Source organism: Pteronotus mesoamericanus, unplaced genomic scaffold (assembly GCF_021234165.1).
Source record: "Pteronotus mesoamericanus isolate MK-2021 breed Mesoamerican mustached bat unplaced genomic scaffold, CSHL_Meso_final scaffold_167, whole genome shotgun sequence".
NCBI classification, from domain to species: Eukaryota; Metazoa; Chordata; class Mammalia; order Chiroptera; family Mormoopidae; genus Pteronotus; species Pteronotus mesoamericanus.
Genome location: NW_026555308.1, coordinates 9,763,210 through 9,782,784, shown reverse-complemented (window position 1 = coordinate 9,782,784; position 19,575 = coordinate 9,763,210). Strand labels below are relative to the sequence as shown.

The following is a 19,575-nucleotide window of genomic DNA, read 5'->3' as shown; positions in this document are numbered from 1 at the left end:
AGAAAGACAATACTGTGTCCACTACAGCACTTTTCTTCTAGTGAAAAAAATCTGCTCTTCCTCCTCAACTCTCAGTCCATAAACAAGAGCTTTTTGAATCAGACAATAAAGCAAAAGTTAATTTGTTGGAAGAGGCACTGACAAAAACTAGGCTTTATTTCTGGTCTCTACTCAACCTGAGAGCAAAGTTTCACTGTTTTTACATAATGGGTTTGACATATTCCTCCAGAACATGTTTCTTTTACCAGATAAAACTAAACAATGGGATTTCTTAAAAAAAGAAATAAATAAATTCTCCCTTTTTCAGTCTCGTGTGCAACACTGCCATCTTAGTCTCCACTGCTCCACCAGTACTAGCGTAGGAACAAACCCTCTGGTGTGCCTGTCACCACTCCCTCTTCCCACGTCCACAGTGGACACTGCTAATCACTAATGGCACTTCTTCTTGCGGAGCCCAGGTGAGACCCCAGAATCCTTCGCAACCCAGAAACCCCAGCAGCTACTCTCAGAGTTGGCAACAGGATGAAACCTATTGGCTTTCCCTGTCAGAGCATCTACTGCAAGAGAGGAGCTGGCAATAAAGTCCCAGGCGCTTGGTTCCAAAGGCCATCCCTAACCCAGGACAGGCTCAGATTTCCAGCCAGTGTCTCCCATGTTTGACTTTCTCAACTCTGACCATTTGCTTCTTGTGATTTTAAAAAAAAAAACAATCGATGGCATTAGTTGGACACTGAAAAAATTTATTGTCCTTTTGCACAAAAGACATAACCTTCATATTTTTCCAATAACTTAAAAACAACAATGATAACAAAAAAAGGCAAAGACTGAGCATTAGGGTAGAAACTGAGATTTAAAGCCTTCATAGAAAGCCAATAAAGGTCTCCGGGGGGCCGGACAGAGTGATATGAACAGGGCTCCTATGGTCCGTGGTCCAACCTTTCCTTGCAGTTGTGCAGCATGGTTCTGCCTCACACGCCAGTGTCAAGCAGGTCACTGCTCAGCAGTCCAATGGGGAAATACAAGTAAAGACACATGCTGGGCAGGCAGGACTGGAAAAATAAACCCAGGAGGAGCTGAAGGTCAGATGAAGGCCAGTGGCAAAAGGCTCCAAGATGCCTGTTGCAGAGGGAAGCTGGGGCAGGAAAGAATCCACAGATCTGGCCTAGTCTTGGTATCCCTAGCCACCCGTGGGCAAGACACCAGCTAAGAAGAAAGCAGGGAACATCCACTAAGCACTAATGAGGAACCTGAGCTTCATGGACTGCTTTAGGAACATCAGCTCATGTAATCTTCCACAGATTCCTATGAAGAAGAATAAGCGATGTGATTTATCTACACACATGATTTAACAGCCCTGGGAACTTATGCTCACTCCTGGCCACAACATGCCCAATGAAGAGTCTTCCTAAAACGTCATATATGGAGGAGAAGGGGAGTGCCTTCTTTTTGGTTTCTGCATGAGACTTGCTGTTCCCAGAGGCCATCTCTGCAGCTGTGTGCAGAGGCTCTACCTAAGGACACTGAAACATCCAGAGGGCCCAGAGCCAGGAACAGGGGAGAAAGAGCACTGACCTCACTGGAGACACCTGACCCAGTTCCAGTGACACCTGAAGAAACCGACCAGTTACAGCCACACAAAATTCCCACTAACCCAAGCTAATTTCATTTGGGCTTCCACTGCCAAAGGCATATTAATACTAGCTAAGACTGTATCTGCCCCGGCTGGCGTAGTTCAATGGACTGAGTACTAGACTGCGAACCAAAGCATCGCCAGTTTGATTCCCAGTCAGGGTACATGCCTGGGTTGCGGGCCAGGTCCCCAGTAGGGGCATGCAAGAGGCAACCACACATTGATGTTTCTCTCCCTCTCTTTCTCCCTTCCTTCCACTCTCTCTAAAAATAAATAAACTATTATTTTAAAAAGACTATATTATGCCAGGACACAGTCACATAGCATCCTTATGTGAAATATGGGGGCAGGGGACCATGTCACCCACCTCCTTTTAAATTTTAAAACAGACAAAGAGCCAGAGGCTCAGAAAGGTAAAGGGAATGGCTCTGGTCACACAACTGACAACATGTTCTTGTTAGTGCACCAGAGGTCTGCAACAAGAGAGAAAAGCTGTGACAAAAGAATAATAGGAAGGCTGGTCCTAACATGAAAGACAGGAGAAAAGGCCTTGAGCAGTGCTCTGTCAAACAATCCAGTAGGTTGTGTTCACATCCTTGGTGAATCACAACAAACTGGAAGTGTCTTCATGGATCTGGTAGGTTGATTCTTAAGGGAGCACAGGAAAAAAATGAATTGCTCCAGTCCAAACTACGAAGCCTCATTAGTCTGGACTCAGAATTACAAATGGGAGAAGACCAGTAACAAACTGGCTCAAGTACAAAAGAATTCATTGGCTCACATAACTGAAAAGTCCAGAGGAAAAACAGCTTCAGGAAAGACTGGATCCAGGAGCTCAAGTGATATCACTAGGACCTGTAGGTTTCTCTCTCCCTCTATTCTCCACTGTGTTGTTACCATGTGGATCTTCCCACATAATAGCAAAAACAGCTGCCAACAACTCCTAGCTTACCTCATATCCTCTCAAGAATGCTATCATCAGCTCCTCAGATCAGCCTGGCCTCATGCCCTTCTCTGACCCAACTGTGATGGCCAAGGAATGGAACAAGCTGACTGTCAAGGCCTGGATCATCTGGCCTGCTCTGGAACCCAGGACAGGCAGCGGTAGGGTCAGTCACACCAAACTACATGGGTAGCGATGGGGAGTGGGGGGGAAGAATCTGCCAAGAAAGACTTGGGGTAGTATTTGCCCCAAGGAGGAACAGAAGCCTGGTGGGCACGGTAAGCAACTTCCAAGGTGGCCCCCAATGATCCCCACCTCTTGGCATGCACACTGGGGTTGATCTATGTGACAACAGAATATTGAAGAAGTAATCGTGCCTCATTTTCAGGACTAGGTTATAAAAGACACAGTGGCTTCCATGTTGAGTGTATTCTCTCACTCTTGAGTTACTCACTCTCGGAAGCCAGCTGCTGTGTTGTGAGCAGCCCTCTGGAGAGGCCCACGTGAAAAGGAACTAACGCCTCCTGCCAATAGCTACCTGAGTGAGCTTAAGCTCTCAAATGACTACAGCTCTGGCCAGCAGCTTAACTGCAACCTTATGAGAAACTCAGAGCCAGAACCTATCAGCTGAGCCATTCCCAGATTCCTAACTCACAGAAATTGTGGAGGATCATAAATGTTTGTTGTTTTAAGCTGCCAAGTTTGGAGAAAATTTATTAAACAGCAAGAGGTAACTAGCACAATGAACAGAAAAGAAAATGTCTCCCCAATAATCCAACAACCCTGTTCACTTGCTTCTCTCAAAGGTACTTCTCAGGTCAATGTGTATCATCTTTCTGTGGATGCCTATCTCACAGTTTGAATTTTCTTCATTCAGTGGGAAGTAAGGCAACCAATTGCTTAGAGAACGAGATTTACCTACCCTGAACTGTTATTGACTATAATGCCTCCGCATCAGAAACAAGCAGCCTCTTGGGGCCACACAATCCCTGGGTTGGCTATATGACCTTGCTCTTGGTTGGGTCATGATGGCACAATAGGAAAGCCATTAATTTTGAGCAAAAAAAAAAAAAAAAGAAAGAAAGAAAGAAAGAAAAGAAATGTGCAATAAAATGCTCAATTTGTTCAGAGATGTTCCAGTTTTACAACTAGCTTATACTAGGAGCCAGTAAAATACTCATACACACAAACACACTCTTAGAATAGTTAAAGCAAAAATAATTTTTGAGTCTGAAATAGCCTAGTACTTAATTCTTTCTGCACCACTGCCATTAAACTATAACTTTTGATTAAGCAAGTTTTCTTAGTAATGTAATTATTATACTAAGGAAAAATGATAATGATAGTTAACATTTATTGAGCACTTATGGAACACATTTATTGAACTGACATACGATCTCATTTTATTGTGCATCAACCCTATAAAGTAGAGAGTTTTCTTATCCTCAATTTATAACTAAGGAAATATAAACAGAGAAATTAAGTAACTTGCTCAAGGTCACACAACTAATAAGCAGCAGAGCCACAGTCAGACCCCCACAGTCCCAGGCTAGAATCCCCGGCACCAACCACTAGGCTAAACCACTGGCATTATGATACCTGCCACCTAAACATACGTGGACCTGAGAATAGGGTGGCCCCAATGAACACACATAGGCCTTGCCTCCAGCCTCACTGCCCCACTGCCCCACCCTGCCTGTGCCACATAGTCCCCAAGAAACAGCTGACCACACAGGACTACCATTTGAAAACACGGACATCTACTCCTCCTGCGGCAAGAAGAAAGTTCTGACAGTTGGCAAAGATTAACTTTGCCTGGAACATGTCAGCAGTTGAAGTTTTCAAAACGTACATGTCCAGCCTCTCTGTGTACTTTCTTCCTGTTTTTTCCTGAAGTATTTGCTCATTTTACAGTTGTTCCTTCCACCTGTAAACTTTTAGGCACCTCGAACTCTTGGCTACCCATTGTTTAAATGAGGAGACTTCAGATTATAAAATTGCTTGGTTAAGAAAAATTTTTCTACTCCACCCTCACAGGCTAAAATTTTTCTAAGAATTATCATATACTAAAATATGTTTCCTGTAAAGTACACTTGCAATAACTTGCTCACGTCCAGAGCCTTCTGTACTTCCACGTACACTCTTCCTCATTCGATCCTCTCAGGTGGACAAATAAGATTAGTCTCTCTATTTTGTCAATGAGGAAATGCAGACTTGTTAAAGTTAAGCCATTCACAATCTTCAGAAGCACACAATCTTCAAGCAGTGGAGCAGGGACTCGAGGCTAAGCAGACTCCTAACACAACCCAAAAGCGACAGAGAATGTAAGTCTGTCTTTCTCTGATGATTCAGAATCAGAGTCTCTACAGACTTCAGCCTTTATTTTAAGCAAACACCATTATACCACAGAATCCTAGCATGGGCAGGTCAAATGGTGGTCCGGCTGATGAAATGCCAAATTAGACACCGATTACTGTTATTTGTCATCGCCATTTAACTGTATCTGACACTCTTGAGATGTCATTTTAAGATGTAAAGAAAGGAGAGAAGTTCCAATTGCAGTTGAACATTGGATCATGGTATCAACCTCCGATTACACGTACAGAACAATTACATTAGTGACACTGGCACTGACAGCACAGGGATGATAAATGCGCTGCTGGAAATTCACTTAACGCCACATTCCCCTGCACGGCCACGAGGCACATTTATCTCCTGGTCTTATCTGAAAGTAGCTTTAAGTAACAACCAATAAACTGTTTATCTTACCTAAATAGGGAAAAAACTAGAACTCAAACGTCCATCAAAAGTTTATTTTAATATAGTACATCAATTCAATGAAAGGCTGTATCTACACACACAGAAATGGTTAACATGAACCTTAAGTGGTGCAGGCAGCCAGGCTAAGCAATGACAGGCTATAGATTTTAAGTACGGTACATAAAAATAGCTTCCTATGTGAACAAATTCTGTAAAGATGCATGTTTTTATGGAAGCTGGGATTTTGGGGGGTTCAGCTTATAGTTTTCCTGAATAAGATATGAACAAAGTCACAGAAAAATAAAATGGCTCTTAAATAAAAATAGACTCAACCATAATCTCAATTAAGGAAATGCAAATGAAAAATACCCTGCCAGTGCCATTTTTCACCTGCAATATTATCAAAGACCCAGAAGTTGGAGCCGACCCCTGTGGGCACGGCTGTGCACGCATGCCCTCTCCCCTCTGCTGTGGAATGTACATTGTCTCAGCCTCCATGGAGGGCAAGTTGGTGAACTCTGTCCAAATGAGAAAAGCACAGAACTTTGACCCTGCAATTCTATTCCAGGAATTTTTTCCAACAAATAAAGTCATACAGGACCAAAATAATAAATGCAACGCTTATTTGTAGCAGCATTATTAGGTAGCAAAAGACTAAAATCCACTTCAGTGACTGGCTGTTGGCAGACTGGTCAGATGAATTCTGGTGCAGCCAGACAATGAAATATGAGCTATTAAAGATGGCAGCTCTGTGTACACCAACACAGAACAGTCTCTACAATGTGAAGTGCGTGGTATGGAAGATATGCCATCATTGTGCATTAAGGAAGGAAAGAATAAAGGGATGCAGGGAGGGAAATGAAAAGAAAGTACGTGCACACACATCAGCTTGTGTATGCATGGAGCATCTCTGGAATAATATCGCCCACCTCCGGGGCTAACTGGATTACTAGAGATTGCACACTTTAACCATTTATATTTTGAACCACGTGCATACATATTATTCAATATGTATTCAATGAAATACTAAAATCTCAAATGCATAAATTTTATTTCCATTGGTCACTATCTTCTTTTAATTAAAATGTGCTGGTAAAAGTGTGCTTGGGTTTTAATAAAGCCTCCCCACACCTACCTCCCAGAGCCTCTGCCCTCGTACCTTGCCAATGCCTGAATCTTTGTGACATGCCGCTCCTCCTGCTCAGCCACCTTCCTTTTCAAGGTGTCGACCTCTTGCCGGAGGGCAGCTGAGTGCTCCATCTCACCGTCCAGCAGGTTCCGCAGCGATCTGGGAAGAGGAAGCCCCATCTGTTCAGATGCTATTAACCCAGAGTCCATCGAGCCCAGAACACAGTTATTTACCTAAGTCAAGTCCTAATTCATTTGTTTTCCACAAGGCTCTGCAAAAATCATAATTCAAATCTACCCCCTATAAAGTCATCTGAGGAGATACCAAACTCTGCTCAAAAGCTTCAGAGAAATAATTGGGATGGGCCCCAGGGGAACAATCTGTGGCCCAGGCTCTGTGTCCCTGATAGCCTATGGGCAGCTTTTGTTAACATTTAATTTAAATTTATTTTAATTATTTTTATTGATAATGCTGTTATATTTGTCAGAATTTTTCCCCCTCTGCCCCCCAACCAGCACCCCCTACCCCCTGAGGCACTCCCCCCACCATTGCTCATGTCCATGGGTTATGCATATATATTCTTTAGCTACCCCATTTCCTATCCTGTACTTTCCATCCCCATGGCAATTCTCTAACTGCCTATTTGCACTTCTTAATCCCCTCACCTCCTCACTCATTCCCCAACACACCCCTCCCATCTGGCAACCATCAAAACACTCTCCATATCCATGATTCTGTCTCTGTTCAAATCTAGAGAAACAATGTGTTGAGCAAATCCCAGGCAAGTCCCTTTACAGATACCCCACTCAAAGGTACAGTACATTAAACTGAGGCCATTTTGTCACAGCCACACTGAAGAAGAGATTTAAAAAGGAAAGAATGCCAGTTAAGGCCAAAAGAATAATCTGAGCCATAAAAATAGAACACAGACTCAGATTATCTGACAGATGTCTACCCTCATTTCCACTTCTACCCACAAAACACACTGTAACCCTGTCCTTCTGCCATCTCCAGGTTAAACAAGAATATACAGAGTTTCATAGAGCTATATAGTTCGACATCACATATATCATATTTTATATTATATTTAGAGTTTTTTAACCCTCCAAAACACATTCACTTGTGAATCTGTCATCCTTGCTCTTAAGTAGCAGAGAAGACAGCAGCTCATCCAGAGATAACCATACACTTGCACCTAGAAGTGAGCTAAACATGGTTTCGCGGACCACTTAATTCACTGGACCTCAAATGGCTATTTCTAGAAAATATTTACTGACTTTGGTGCATCCGCCTCCCAAATCTAGAGGACACTTGCTATGTGACAGCAGAATATAAGCCGAAGTGTCTCACTTCCCCATCCCCGCTGTTCACCAAACTCTCCAAGACTTGTGCTCCTTGAGAGTTTTGAAAAAATTCCCTTCTTGGGGCCTGGAACCCCCTGACACAAATCATGGTACGATGTTTTTCTTTCTCTGGGAAAAAGAAATTAACAAACAGTGACTATTGTTTCTCACAAGGAAAGACAAAACCTATGGCTTCTTCCAAGATAACGGCTTCTGCCTGAGCAGGGGAAAAATATATCCTGCGATGTCTACAAGCCCTTTGTTGAAAGTTTTAGTTTGAAAATTGTGCTGTCTAAAGATTCTGTTTTTAAAAATTCTCTTTTGTTTTAGAAATCATGCTTGTTTGCATTTATATGTTTCCATAAAGGATGAGGGAGAAGCTTGTCAAGCAAGCCCCAAAGCGGAGTTTAAAAAGAATAATCATGATCACATGTCACCATGGATGCTTAATTCCTGCTCTGAGTAAAGGAATAAAAGGGTGACATGAACAAACACCCACAGATGTGCACGCACACATAAAGGCAGACACAAACCACCCCTAACCCCCAGGGAGGCAGCCAAATAACTGTAGGCAAATCCCTCTACTGACCACCTTGTAGTCAAGACAAGGTGCTGGCAATTGAGAAGCTCCCATTCACGTAGCCAGATCATAGTGACACAGATGATACCTGCCTGGTATCTAGCACAGATTTCAATAGGGAATAAAAGACAAAAAACCTTTTTCCCTCTCAATGTCTGCAACTGAGCTTTTGGGGGAGTCAAAAGAATTCAAATACCATCTTGCCTGAAGTATCCTTTATTTGAGAAAACTCTAAGACAAGTATTTGAAGTGCCTGGAACATGGCAGATAGGCCCTCAATTAAAGGTTACTCAAAAGACTGCTTTGAGCAGGTCAGAGGGTGAAAGCTAAAAGGGATATGGGGTTCCTTTTCATATGATAAAAATGTTCTAAAATTGTAGTGTGACTGCACACAGCTGTGAATGTACTAAAAACCAATGAACTGTACACTTTAAGTGGATGAATTTTATGGTATATGAATTATATCTCAATAAGGCTGTTTTCAAAAGAACTTTACCAGATTTTTAATTTGTTCTAAGGTGGTGCCATGATTGTAAGGTTTTCATTCCTTGCTAACACTCACACTATAACATACATACTAAAGTGGCACTTCGCAGACAAAAAATAAAAAATCATTGGTCACAATTTTGCCAAAAAAGCCAAATTTTCTACATCTGTGATACTCTGTCTGTCCTAGAGATGAAATGTCAAAGAACAGACTCTGCCTCGGGCCTGAAGATCACAATACCTGTTCTCTTCCTCCAGCTCATCTTTCCTGTTCATCATGGCCACGATAGCTTGCCGCAGTTCATCTACGGGAAGAAAGCAAAGTCAAAATTAATCAGCAGATCTCACCTGCTACACCGTCCTCTCATCAATCTGGATTATGTGCTATTTAGAGCGACTAGTCTAGACAAGTTCCCTTTTCCTTTCAAAAATAATTCCTATACAATCTAAGTTATCCAGTGGTCTCAGTTAATAATTCTTATTAGCCATACAAAACAGAAGGGCAGGGCAGAATGAGAATAAATGTGGAGGTGCTTCCTTGGTGAATATACTCAGCTGAACTGGAAAAAACAGGCTTGCAATTTCTAAGTGTTTTTCAAGGCGCTGCTGGACAACATCTGTTTTGAACAATGATATATTCCCACTTACAGTTGTCTATCAACATCAGATCAGAGAGCAGGTCAAGTGACTGGGTCCATACTGACATAGAACTACTCAAGTTTACTGAGATACCTGATTTTCCCACACTAGTTTCTATAGTTAGTATACAGCTGACACTATAAGGGGAAGGCTTTCCAATACACAGTCCATAATTACTTATAGGAGCTACTCTTCTGGTATCATCTACATAGGAAAGAATTCACTGACAGTAAACCATGCCTTTATATTAAATAACCACCAAGTTTCCTATCTACATCAAACAACTGTTGTCTCTTGGCCATCCACATATTCAAGACATTGTTTACCATATCTCTCAGATCTCAAGACCAGGAACTTCTGAATTTCTCCTGGAGACCCAGTTTTATTTTCATTTTCTTCCCCCTAACAAACCCTTTAACCTATATTCCCCTCTTGGAATTGGCTACTAGGAAGCTCACGGCCAAAATTACACAGCTAGTGAATGTACATGGCCAGGGGCCAACCATGATGCGCCCTAACCCTCCCTCTGATCTTCTTTTCCAACCCCTATTTCCACCTGTGCCAATTTCCCCATCACTGGCCTCATTTTATTTTTTATGTTTTAATATGCTGCTTTAAATCCTCTTTTGGAAAAGATTTAATTTGTTGGCTTATTCCTTTTAGCTAAAACTTGAGCCCTTATATTTGTCAAGCCCTGTTCAAAGTCTTTACTGTCACTATCTCATTTAATCCTTTATAGACACCTAAGAAATGCATGTCACTTCCCATTCTATTGGCATACAAATAAAATACGCAGAAGGAGAAGGAGTAAATAGGAGAGGAAGAATGAATAGATAAATAGGTGGGTCTCTGTCCCCTTATACTCGGAAGCTCTGGAGAAAGAAGCCCACCAAAGAACCTGAAGAAGAAATGGGGTCATCGGACCAATGTTGGTCCTTAGATGTTAATGAAGGAGCTAAAATCCAACAGCCTAGGTTTCATGGGGAAGAAGGGCAAGGAATGAATAATGGGGACTTCTCCCCAACCCCTAGGTCAGAAACTGGAGGTCCCCCTGTTCAGAGAAGCAGGATAAAAAAATAGACCCTCCTGTGGGGATATGACTATGAGGTTTTCACACTGGCTTCTTCATCATACTTTCAATAACATGAAACCTGTGGGTTATACTATGAGAAAGTAAGACTTCTAAGGTGCCTGTGAAGAGGTGTATGTCTCGGGTATCTCTCTCCTGGTGTCACCAAGGCATGACCAATGAAGATTCAAATTTCACTGGATCAATAAATATTCTTTGAGCACCCAGAAGGCATAGGCAATATTCTTGGAACTGTGGGTGAAGAATAAACAAAATAGGCCAAAGACCCTGTCTGCAAGCACACAACACTCAGGATACTGAAAAGTGCCAGAGGAAAACAAAAGCAAGGTGAGCTGAAATAGGCTGACGGTGGGGAGCGGTGCCATCCCACATGGTGCTCTGGAACAGCCTCTCTGAGGAGAGGAAAGGTGCGCAGAGGCCTGATGAAGGGAGGGTGTCAGCCATGCTTCTGTGAGGAGGAAAAATACTCCACACTGCTAAAAGCACGTGAAAAGGTCGTGAGGTAGGCATAAGCTTGGTGACATGAGAAAGGCACAGTGACATAAGGAAGGTGGGACTGGGATGCAATGGGGGCAGATTCCAGCAGACGCAGACTCTACCAGGGTCAGAGGGCATGGTGGGAGCCACAGCACATGGCCCTGCCCCCAGGAAGCTTTGAATCTTGAAGGCCTGATGACAGTTCTGGCACCCACCAGCTAAGTATGTCACATACATTGTGTTGGTGCTGCGCATAAGCTCTGTGGGAAGCTATCTTTGAGTCCATTTCACAGACATGCAAACAGGCTCAAAGAGCTGGGATTTGACTCCAAATCTGTCCAATTCCAAACTCTGCATTTAACCCTTGGAAACAATGATAACTACTACCACTTGCATGCAGAGATGTACGCGTAAGAAAAATTATTTTATCAACGCCTCATAGTCATGTTAATCCATTTTACACATGAGGAACAAATCTGGGGAGGTTATTAAGTAAGTTGCACAACTGTGCACCTTTAAAGGCCAGAACCAAGATCAAACGAAAGCCTCTGGTTCCAAGTTGATGATGTTATAAAAACACACAGCACTGACTGAGGTAGAAGGGCTGGGAGAAGACTGTTGTCATGTGTATGTTATGTCCAGGACCAAGGCCACTGAATAGCATGGGTCCAGGTAATGAGGCCACAACCAGGACACTGAGGTGCTCAGTTCGTGGCACATGTTGTAAGGGTAGAGCCATACATGAGCCTTTCTTTTTCCAGTGTTTGATAATTTTCATAATAGAAAACACAGGCAAAAAAAAATTTCTAGAAAGGACCCTAGGAAAGATTAGAAAGATGGGGGAGATAACAGGACTGAGAAAAGGAAGGAAAGAAGGTTAGACCCACAGCAGAGTTAATCAACCTAGAGAGACAGAAAGAGGCTGAGCTGCCTCCCCTCACCCCGCCCTGCAAAGTCCCTAAGAGAAGGGAGTTGGCACACGAAACAGAGAAAGCCCCAAGGGAGTGGGCCACACTCTGCCTTGACTTACAATGGCCCAGAGCTCATACATTGTTTTCATTCATCAATAAACATCTATTGAGTATCTTACTGGTTACAAGGTACCTTTCCAAGAAGAGAGCCAGGCTCCCACCTTCCTAAAGGAAGTAATGTCCTTGAAGAAGGATTTCTTAATGGAAAATAATAAATAATACACATTCACATGTGCATACAATAAAACAAAGTTTGTATGACTACATTCTGAACATCAGCAGACAACTAAGTTTCTGGCTCAAGACCTTAGACCAGTGTCTCAGCCGCTGGGAGCCTTTCTTTCTGGCACAAGGAGTGAAGAGCACCCACTTTCCCAACCTCCCAGGTGCTGTAGGGTGCAGAGTAGAGATGAGATGGGACGGTGCTATGTCAGGCACTGCCTCTTACAGACTGCAGCAGGGAACAGTGACAATTTAGAACTCATCCTAATGCTAATGTTAAAGCTTAACTGAAAACACTGATTAATGTGCAAAAACCAAAAAATAGGCAATAATTTATTCCCATGATACCATAGCCAAGAAAATAAAAATCAGGCTTAATACATTATTGAAGACGGGCAGGACACTCTCTCACTGGCTTTCACCTTCCATCCAGAAAGCCAGAGCAGGTGAGGAGGCTGCAGCTAGTGCTGCAGACACAGGCTTGGGAACTGCCCCTGTGCTCCACAGTCTGTTTGAATCCTGAATTTTCTGACAAGGCCTTTTTCCCCACTGAGGTTTTTCAAATGGCCTGAGCCTCATATGGGAACAAAGAAACAGGATAGTCAAAATTGCAATATGAGGCTGGAAGAAGTGAAACTCTTCCTCTTTTAAGATAGATATTTTGGGAACGGTTTTAGCAAAATTGGGAAGAAAGTACAGGTATTTCCCATATATCCCTGCCCTCCGCCAACAGGCACAGCCTTCCCATTATCAAAATCCCCCACCCTAGTGGCACATATATTACAAAAGATGAACCCACACTGGCACATCATAATCACCCAAAGTTAACATCAGGGTTCACTCTTGGGCTGTACACTCTATGAGTTTGGACAAATGTTATAATGACATCTAACCACCATTACAGTATCTAACAGAATAGTTTCACTGTCATAAAAATTCTCGGTGCTCTGCCTAGTTACCTCTCCCTCCTCCCAAACTCTGGTAAAAATCTCCTTTTAATTAAAAAAATTACACTATTCGCCAGGCTTCTGTTCTGTGGCAGCAAATCACGCACACATCAGACTTACACTAATGAACTGCGTGCACTGGATCTGAGCAGGAGGAGAGCTCAGCTGGGCACACAGCACAGGCACCCCTGCCGCCGGTGCACTCCACACGGCGGGCCCTGGGCTGCACGGGACAGGAGTGTCATGCTCCACAGACCTTCAGTCTCTCTGCCAAGCCTCTACTGGAGGGAACAGCTGGTTACTATAAATGTGACCCTTACACTAAGGAGTTTGTGTTATGCCCTGTCACCAACCCTCTTACACCTGGCCTCAAATGCAGAGACAGCAGTCTGTCTGGGCCAGAACCCTCTGTCCCAAGGCCTTCCTGAGGGACTGTCACAAATGACTTTACGGCACTATTTTGCCCCTTCCCACAAATGTGACAGCCTCTCCCTAAGATGCAAACCCAACAGTTTTTTAATATGGTAAGAACACTTAACATAAGATCTACCCTCTTCATAGATTTTTTTAATCACTATATGGAAGCACAATGATGTACAGCAGATCTCTAGAACTTACTCATCTCACTTAACTGAAACTCTATACCAACTGAACAGCAACTCCCCATTTCCCCTTCAACCCAACGCTGGCAAACACCGTCCTATCCTCTGCCTCTCTGAGTCTGACTATTTTAGAGTCCTCACTGAAGTGAAATCATGCAGTGTTTGTCCTTCTGTGTCTGGCTTATTTCATTCAACATCACGTCCTCTACGTTCATCTATGTGCTCACACAAGTCAGGATTTCCCTCTCTTTTAAGGCTGAGTAACATTCCAACAGATTGCTATTGTATGGATTTCTTGGCCAGACCTGTCTTTCTTTGTTTTCACCCCCTACTCCCAATCTGACGAAACTGATAGGGAAGCCCTCCCTTGATTCTCCTACCCTTGAAGCAAGTGGCAAAGTGTGCAATAATTAACCACCTCTGTCTCCTCTAACTAGCACACAACTCCTTACAGGTGCACTGCTTGTCAGGCATCGTGGGTCCCAAGAACTCCCACACGTTGGGTGCTCGGTAGAAGTTTATGGGAAATGAGTGACCCTGTGAAACTATTCTTAACTAACTATAGTACTACTAAAACGGCAAAAATAGCAGCTGCCATGTGGTGAGCACTTTCCACATTCAGTGTTAGCACCTGACAAGCCTTGTTTCAATTCTCACAACCACCTGACGAGGGTGCACAATACTACAAAGCAGGAAACTATGCTGGGACAAGTTGTCTGTAAGGTCCCAAATGGCGTTTTAACCCCAAGACCAAAAATTGTGGAAATTATCCTGGGCAGAACCGAGAGCTGAAGAGAAATAAAGGGCTTTTGTGGAGAGCTGCAAGAGGCAGGAAGGTGGTCTGATGGGGACATCCAGCAGCTTCTATCGCAATGAAGCAGGATCCATGAAGAGCTCATACCAACAGGCTCCTGGGCTGGGCAGATTCGAGTTCAAAACCCAGCTGAGCTACTTACTGCCTGCTTATCTATCTTGAGCAGGCTTTTGCCTTTGCAAAATTCAAAATGGGGATAATGCCACATTCTCTGCAGGATGGTTGGAAGAGTAAATTAAAGTTCCCAGCCTGGGGTATGCACTGCATCGAATGCCAGGAGGTGGTTAAAGGCCCGGATTTTAGAGCACAGTCTCTAGAGTCAGGACCCAGGTGCGAATCCTGCCTCTTCAGCTGGGAAGCTTGGGCAAGTTACCCTCCCTCTGTGAGCACCCTGTCCCGTATCTATGAAATGGGGTCTTAACAGTCACTATCTCATAAAAGGGTTGTAAAGATTCAATAAAGTAATATGTAAATGAGGTGCTTAAACAATGCCCAGCACGCAGAAAGCATTCAGCAAGTGTTACTGATCACTATAATTAGTGTCTTTACCGGGTGGTAGCAAGGCAGGAACAGCGTACCACCAAGTGCCCATTGGTTCAAGAGAACCCATTTTGAGAAGTTAGATTTACTGAGCTCCTGTGTACCTCAACCTTGAGAAATAAAAAATGTTTAAAAGTAGTCTATCCATTCACTCAGCAGAGTAGATAGCAGGATTTTCTGAAGATTCAAACAAGATCACCAAGGCTAACGTGGAAGTCAGACCCAGAGAGTAAGGGGTCGCCTGGAGGAAATTGAGCGAGGGTCTGGGTTCCGGGCCTTTAGACACAACGTGGGGGTGGGTCCCAAATACTGCCTCTCTCAGACTTTGCAGGTGAAAGTGGTATGTTCCATGGAGAAGAGAAAACAGGGAGGAAGAACTGCTTCCCAGGAAGTCCCAGAAAACATAGTAATGTACTTCTGGCAAAGAACCAGCCACAGTCATCATAACAAGAAATCTCAGCCACAAGCTCACCTTGGAGGGGGCATGAATCACACGGCACAGGAGCCACAGAAACCGTGGATGAAGAACAGTGACCCAGTCATGCTCAGAGAACCCTTCCCTTCCACACTGTGCATTTTCAGCCTCATGAACCTCGCCCCTGTATTTGCATCAACGTCAAAATGACTGAGGACACAAATAAAGGAGTAGTCTGATACTGGGAATCTTAGAGGAAAAAAATCCATCACAGAAATAAGACTGTCAGGCTGCCCCTTCTGATGTCCCCACACCGCCATCACAGAATATTCGTGGTAACGGTGGAAAAGAAAATGGTCGGAGAGTTGGTATTGAATTCCTCCCCCGCCCCCCAAAAAAAAACCTGTTTCTACAGGCTTTTAACTTCATATGCATTCACTTTGCATACTCTTTTTGGGCAGCAGTAGGTAATGTTTGGGTTGGTTTCCATATATCACATAAATATTATATTTCTCCAAGCCAGTGACACTCGCTGGCAGAGGCGCTGCCTAACTTGTAATTTTCTCTCCTCTCCCCAGCACCGCACATCCCATTATTTGTTTAGTCTATCACTGTGATTTCCTTCCTCTTTATTACCTGCCACAGCACACACTGCAAGAGACAACAGAGCAGGGTTCCTGCAGTGAAGCCTGTGCAGTGCCTGGCTGAGCCAGATCGCCCTCTCCCAGGATCATCCATCTCAACATCAGTTCCTGGCATGGCTTCAGAGAGCCAAACGGCCAATCTGGTCAAGTCCACAGGAGAATGTTCACTTCAACAGTAAGCAGTCGGTATGAGATGAAGAACGGCATTTCAAATCATTGAGGAAAGGATGGATTTGTGCATAAATGATGCCAGGCAAGAAACCATTTTGGGAGCAAGAAACAAAACTTAAATCTCTGCTTCTGCTATGTATCAAAATAAATTTCAGACGTAATAATTTAAATATGTGAAATGCAACAATAAAAGCTGTATAAATATGCAAACAAACATTTACACAATCTTGGGGCGGCAGAGCCCATTGTTAACATGAAGCAAAGAACAAGTCCATTAAGGAAATAATTTTGATTTTTTTTTTTTAACTTCTGTACACCAAGGGCCAATCTATCAAATCTAACACAAGCGCAGCAAGCAGGCAGCATAGAAAGAACACAGGTTTTCTAATCAAATCCCGCATCCCCCACATCTCACCTCTACAACTCTGGGTAAATAACCACCCCTTTGCTTCTTGGTTCCCTCAGCTGAAAAAATGGTGCTCGTATTACCAACCTCACAGGACAGGCCACGGGTCAGTAACAGTTTACTGGAACACAGCCGAGCTCATTTGTTTCCATATTGTCTATGGAGGCTCTCATGCTACCACAGCAGAGCTGAGTTGTTGTGACAGAAACCAAGGGGCGTGCATGGTCTAAAATATTTGCCTTCTGGCCCTTTACAGAAAAGGTTTACTGACCCCTGTCTTAGGGAGAACATCCAGAAGCTCTTCCCTCCTCTCTCACACTACCAGCCCTCTCCAGTTCAGGGCCAGAGGTGGCTCTCTGTGGTGAGGCATGTGGCCTGCCAGACGTTCATGCCAAACGGCGGGGCTGCTGGCTAGACACCAACAAGAGACTGTAGGCCAGGCTTTAATAGATGCAAAATGGCAGTGAGCAGCTGCTGCCGCAGATGCTGTGGCTCCTTCCCCACCTCTTCAAAGACACCCTCAGCCTCGCTTTTGGTCCCTCTGGCTGTCCCCCCTCAGCCTTCTGCTCTGGATCTTCTTCCTCCAGAGGCAGCTGCATCTACACCCAGAGCTCAACCACCGCCTCCACCCTGCAGACACCCGAAGCTCCAACCCATGCGCACCACAGCCCCTCCACTGGCTAAGGCCTCAGCCTGTCTCCTTCCCGCTTCATCTCCCACCACGTCAAACCTGCTCCCCTTCTCTTGTGCCTCTGTGCCTTTGCACAGGCTGTTCCCAGCACCTGGGAGGCCTGGCTACCTCCCCTACTCAGAGCCTCCCTCGAGTTTCAGCTCAAGATCACGTCTTCTGTGACACACCTTTGCCCACCAGCTGTGGCAGATGTGCGAGTCAGCAGGCCTGTACTGTCTCATGTTCCTCCGCTGTCCCTAGTGGCCTCCAGTTCTCACCCATGCCCAGCTGCAGTGGGTGGGACCTACATGGGCTGGATGAGTCAAACCAAGCCAATCATACAGAGTCTTCCAGAAGTTTTGGATGGGCCAATTATATGTCTAGAGATGAAGGAGGCTGGGGAGGTGCTTCTCATCCAAGAGCACAGTTCCACATCACTGCACCAAGATCCACTTACTAAAAGGCAAGTCAAGGAGAGTTTGCCAGGGCTCTTTCACCACCAGATGCAGAGGCCTGGCCAGCCACAAATGAGATGCAGGCACGAAGCAGTAGCCCACCCGAGAGAGGAATCAGTAATGTCTCTCAGGGCTAGCCTACCCAGCACAGAGAAAATGCTGAGCTCAGCAAAGTGGCTAGCATCTTAAATGTCATACATGGGTGACAGAGCCCTGCAGCCTGACCTTGGGGCAACATCACAGAGGCACCCAAACCCTGAAAAGAACCCCCCCCGCCCCGATTCAGTAAACTTACCTTTGGTTGACTTGGTTTCTGGCTGTACAAATGTAACCAAATAGCTCTCTGAGGGCAGCATGCAGACCCCACGTGGCCATGGGAATAAGCAGGCCCAACGCAGGAATGGCCGTCCTGGCTCCTGCCAGACTCCCGTCCCCTCCCCTGGGAGCCCTTCGATACTCTCTGCCCTTGTGATCTACACTGAGCGGGTCCCATATCCTCACAGCCAAACCAACCAAGGAGAGTTCATTGGCCCCTCTTTCCCCAAGCTCCCACCACTGCCACCCATCCCCATGTATATATCTCCAAGAAAGCACTCTGTTCATTGCAGGCCTGGTACCAAAGCCACACCCAAATGCCTCTGAGGCCTTTGAGAACAAGGACCCCTGGGCCCAGCACAACCCCTGGCCACAGTACACACAAGAGACCTGAAAATAATACATAATAAATAAATGAGAGAATGAATGACACCCATTGGGAAAATGTACACCCCCTCTCTAGGAAGTGAGCACGAATGGGCTGGGCAGAAATGTCAACTGCATTTAATAGTAAGTTCAAGGCCTCACCAGAGAATGCTAACCATCAGGTTCACAGCTGTAATTTCCTGTTCCAGTGACAGGGATTCAGACTCAAATTAAGCTTTTTCCAGTATGTGTCTTGGGACTAGATACACATGGAAGGGAGGGGGAAAATTCTCATATATCATTACCATGACCTACAACTGGACAAGCTTACAAAACCATTTCCCTCCTCCTTGGCACCACCACGTGAATCCCCTGATTTCAAACCAATCAGAAGAGAAGAGACCAACCTCCAGCCCCCAGGGACCCAAACAAAACACAAGCACATGCTATAGATAGTCTTCACCCATTCATGCAATGATTATGGGCGGCAGAGGTTGCTATATAAAGTACTGAAACAGTGACGTTGAAGGAGAGGTGAGAGCATTCCCACCTTCAGCCATTAAAGGCCCCCCAGGGGGCAAATTATCTTGAGGCAAATTGATCTTCAACTCCCTTTTCCAAATTAAATAGGAAGAAGACTCCATGAGTATGACAACTAGATGCATACATCTGGATGTGTGCACATATACACACGCTTTCTCTGTCATAGACATAGATCTCTGTAATAATTCTTTGCTTTATATAGCATCTTTTTCCAAAGACCCCAAAAGAGCCTTTACAAACACTCCCCTGGGGCCCATACCCAGTTATATTTAAAGAGAGCTCATGAGAGCACATGCACAGAAATAAAAATGTTCTTATGTGGATATATACTTAACCTAGACCATAGTTTTTCAAACATAGCATACTGCCCTTTTTTATATTTTCCTGCCTACCCACTCTCTTTCCCTTTATCTCCAA

The 19,575-nt window shown here is 44.4% G+C and overlaps 1 protein-coding gene across 1 annotated transcript in view; it reads right to left on the bottom strand.

Annotated features, from left to right (window-relative positions):
- The window catches only part of SNX29 (sorting nexin 29), a 547,242-nt gene that overhangs the window by 398,701 nt on the left and 128,966 nt on the right, over positions 1–19,575 (bottom strand). Inside the window, exons 12-13 of the mRNA XM_054589590.1 lie at positions 9,113–9,176; positions 6,493–6,621 (exon numbers count right to left, since the gene is read on the bottom strand). Of these exons, the coding sequence (XP_054445565.1) occupies positions 6,493–6,621; positions 9,113–9,176 (193 nt within the window). The remainder of the gene's footprint in view (positions 1–6,492; positions 6,622–9,112; positions 9,177–19,575) is intronic.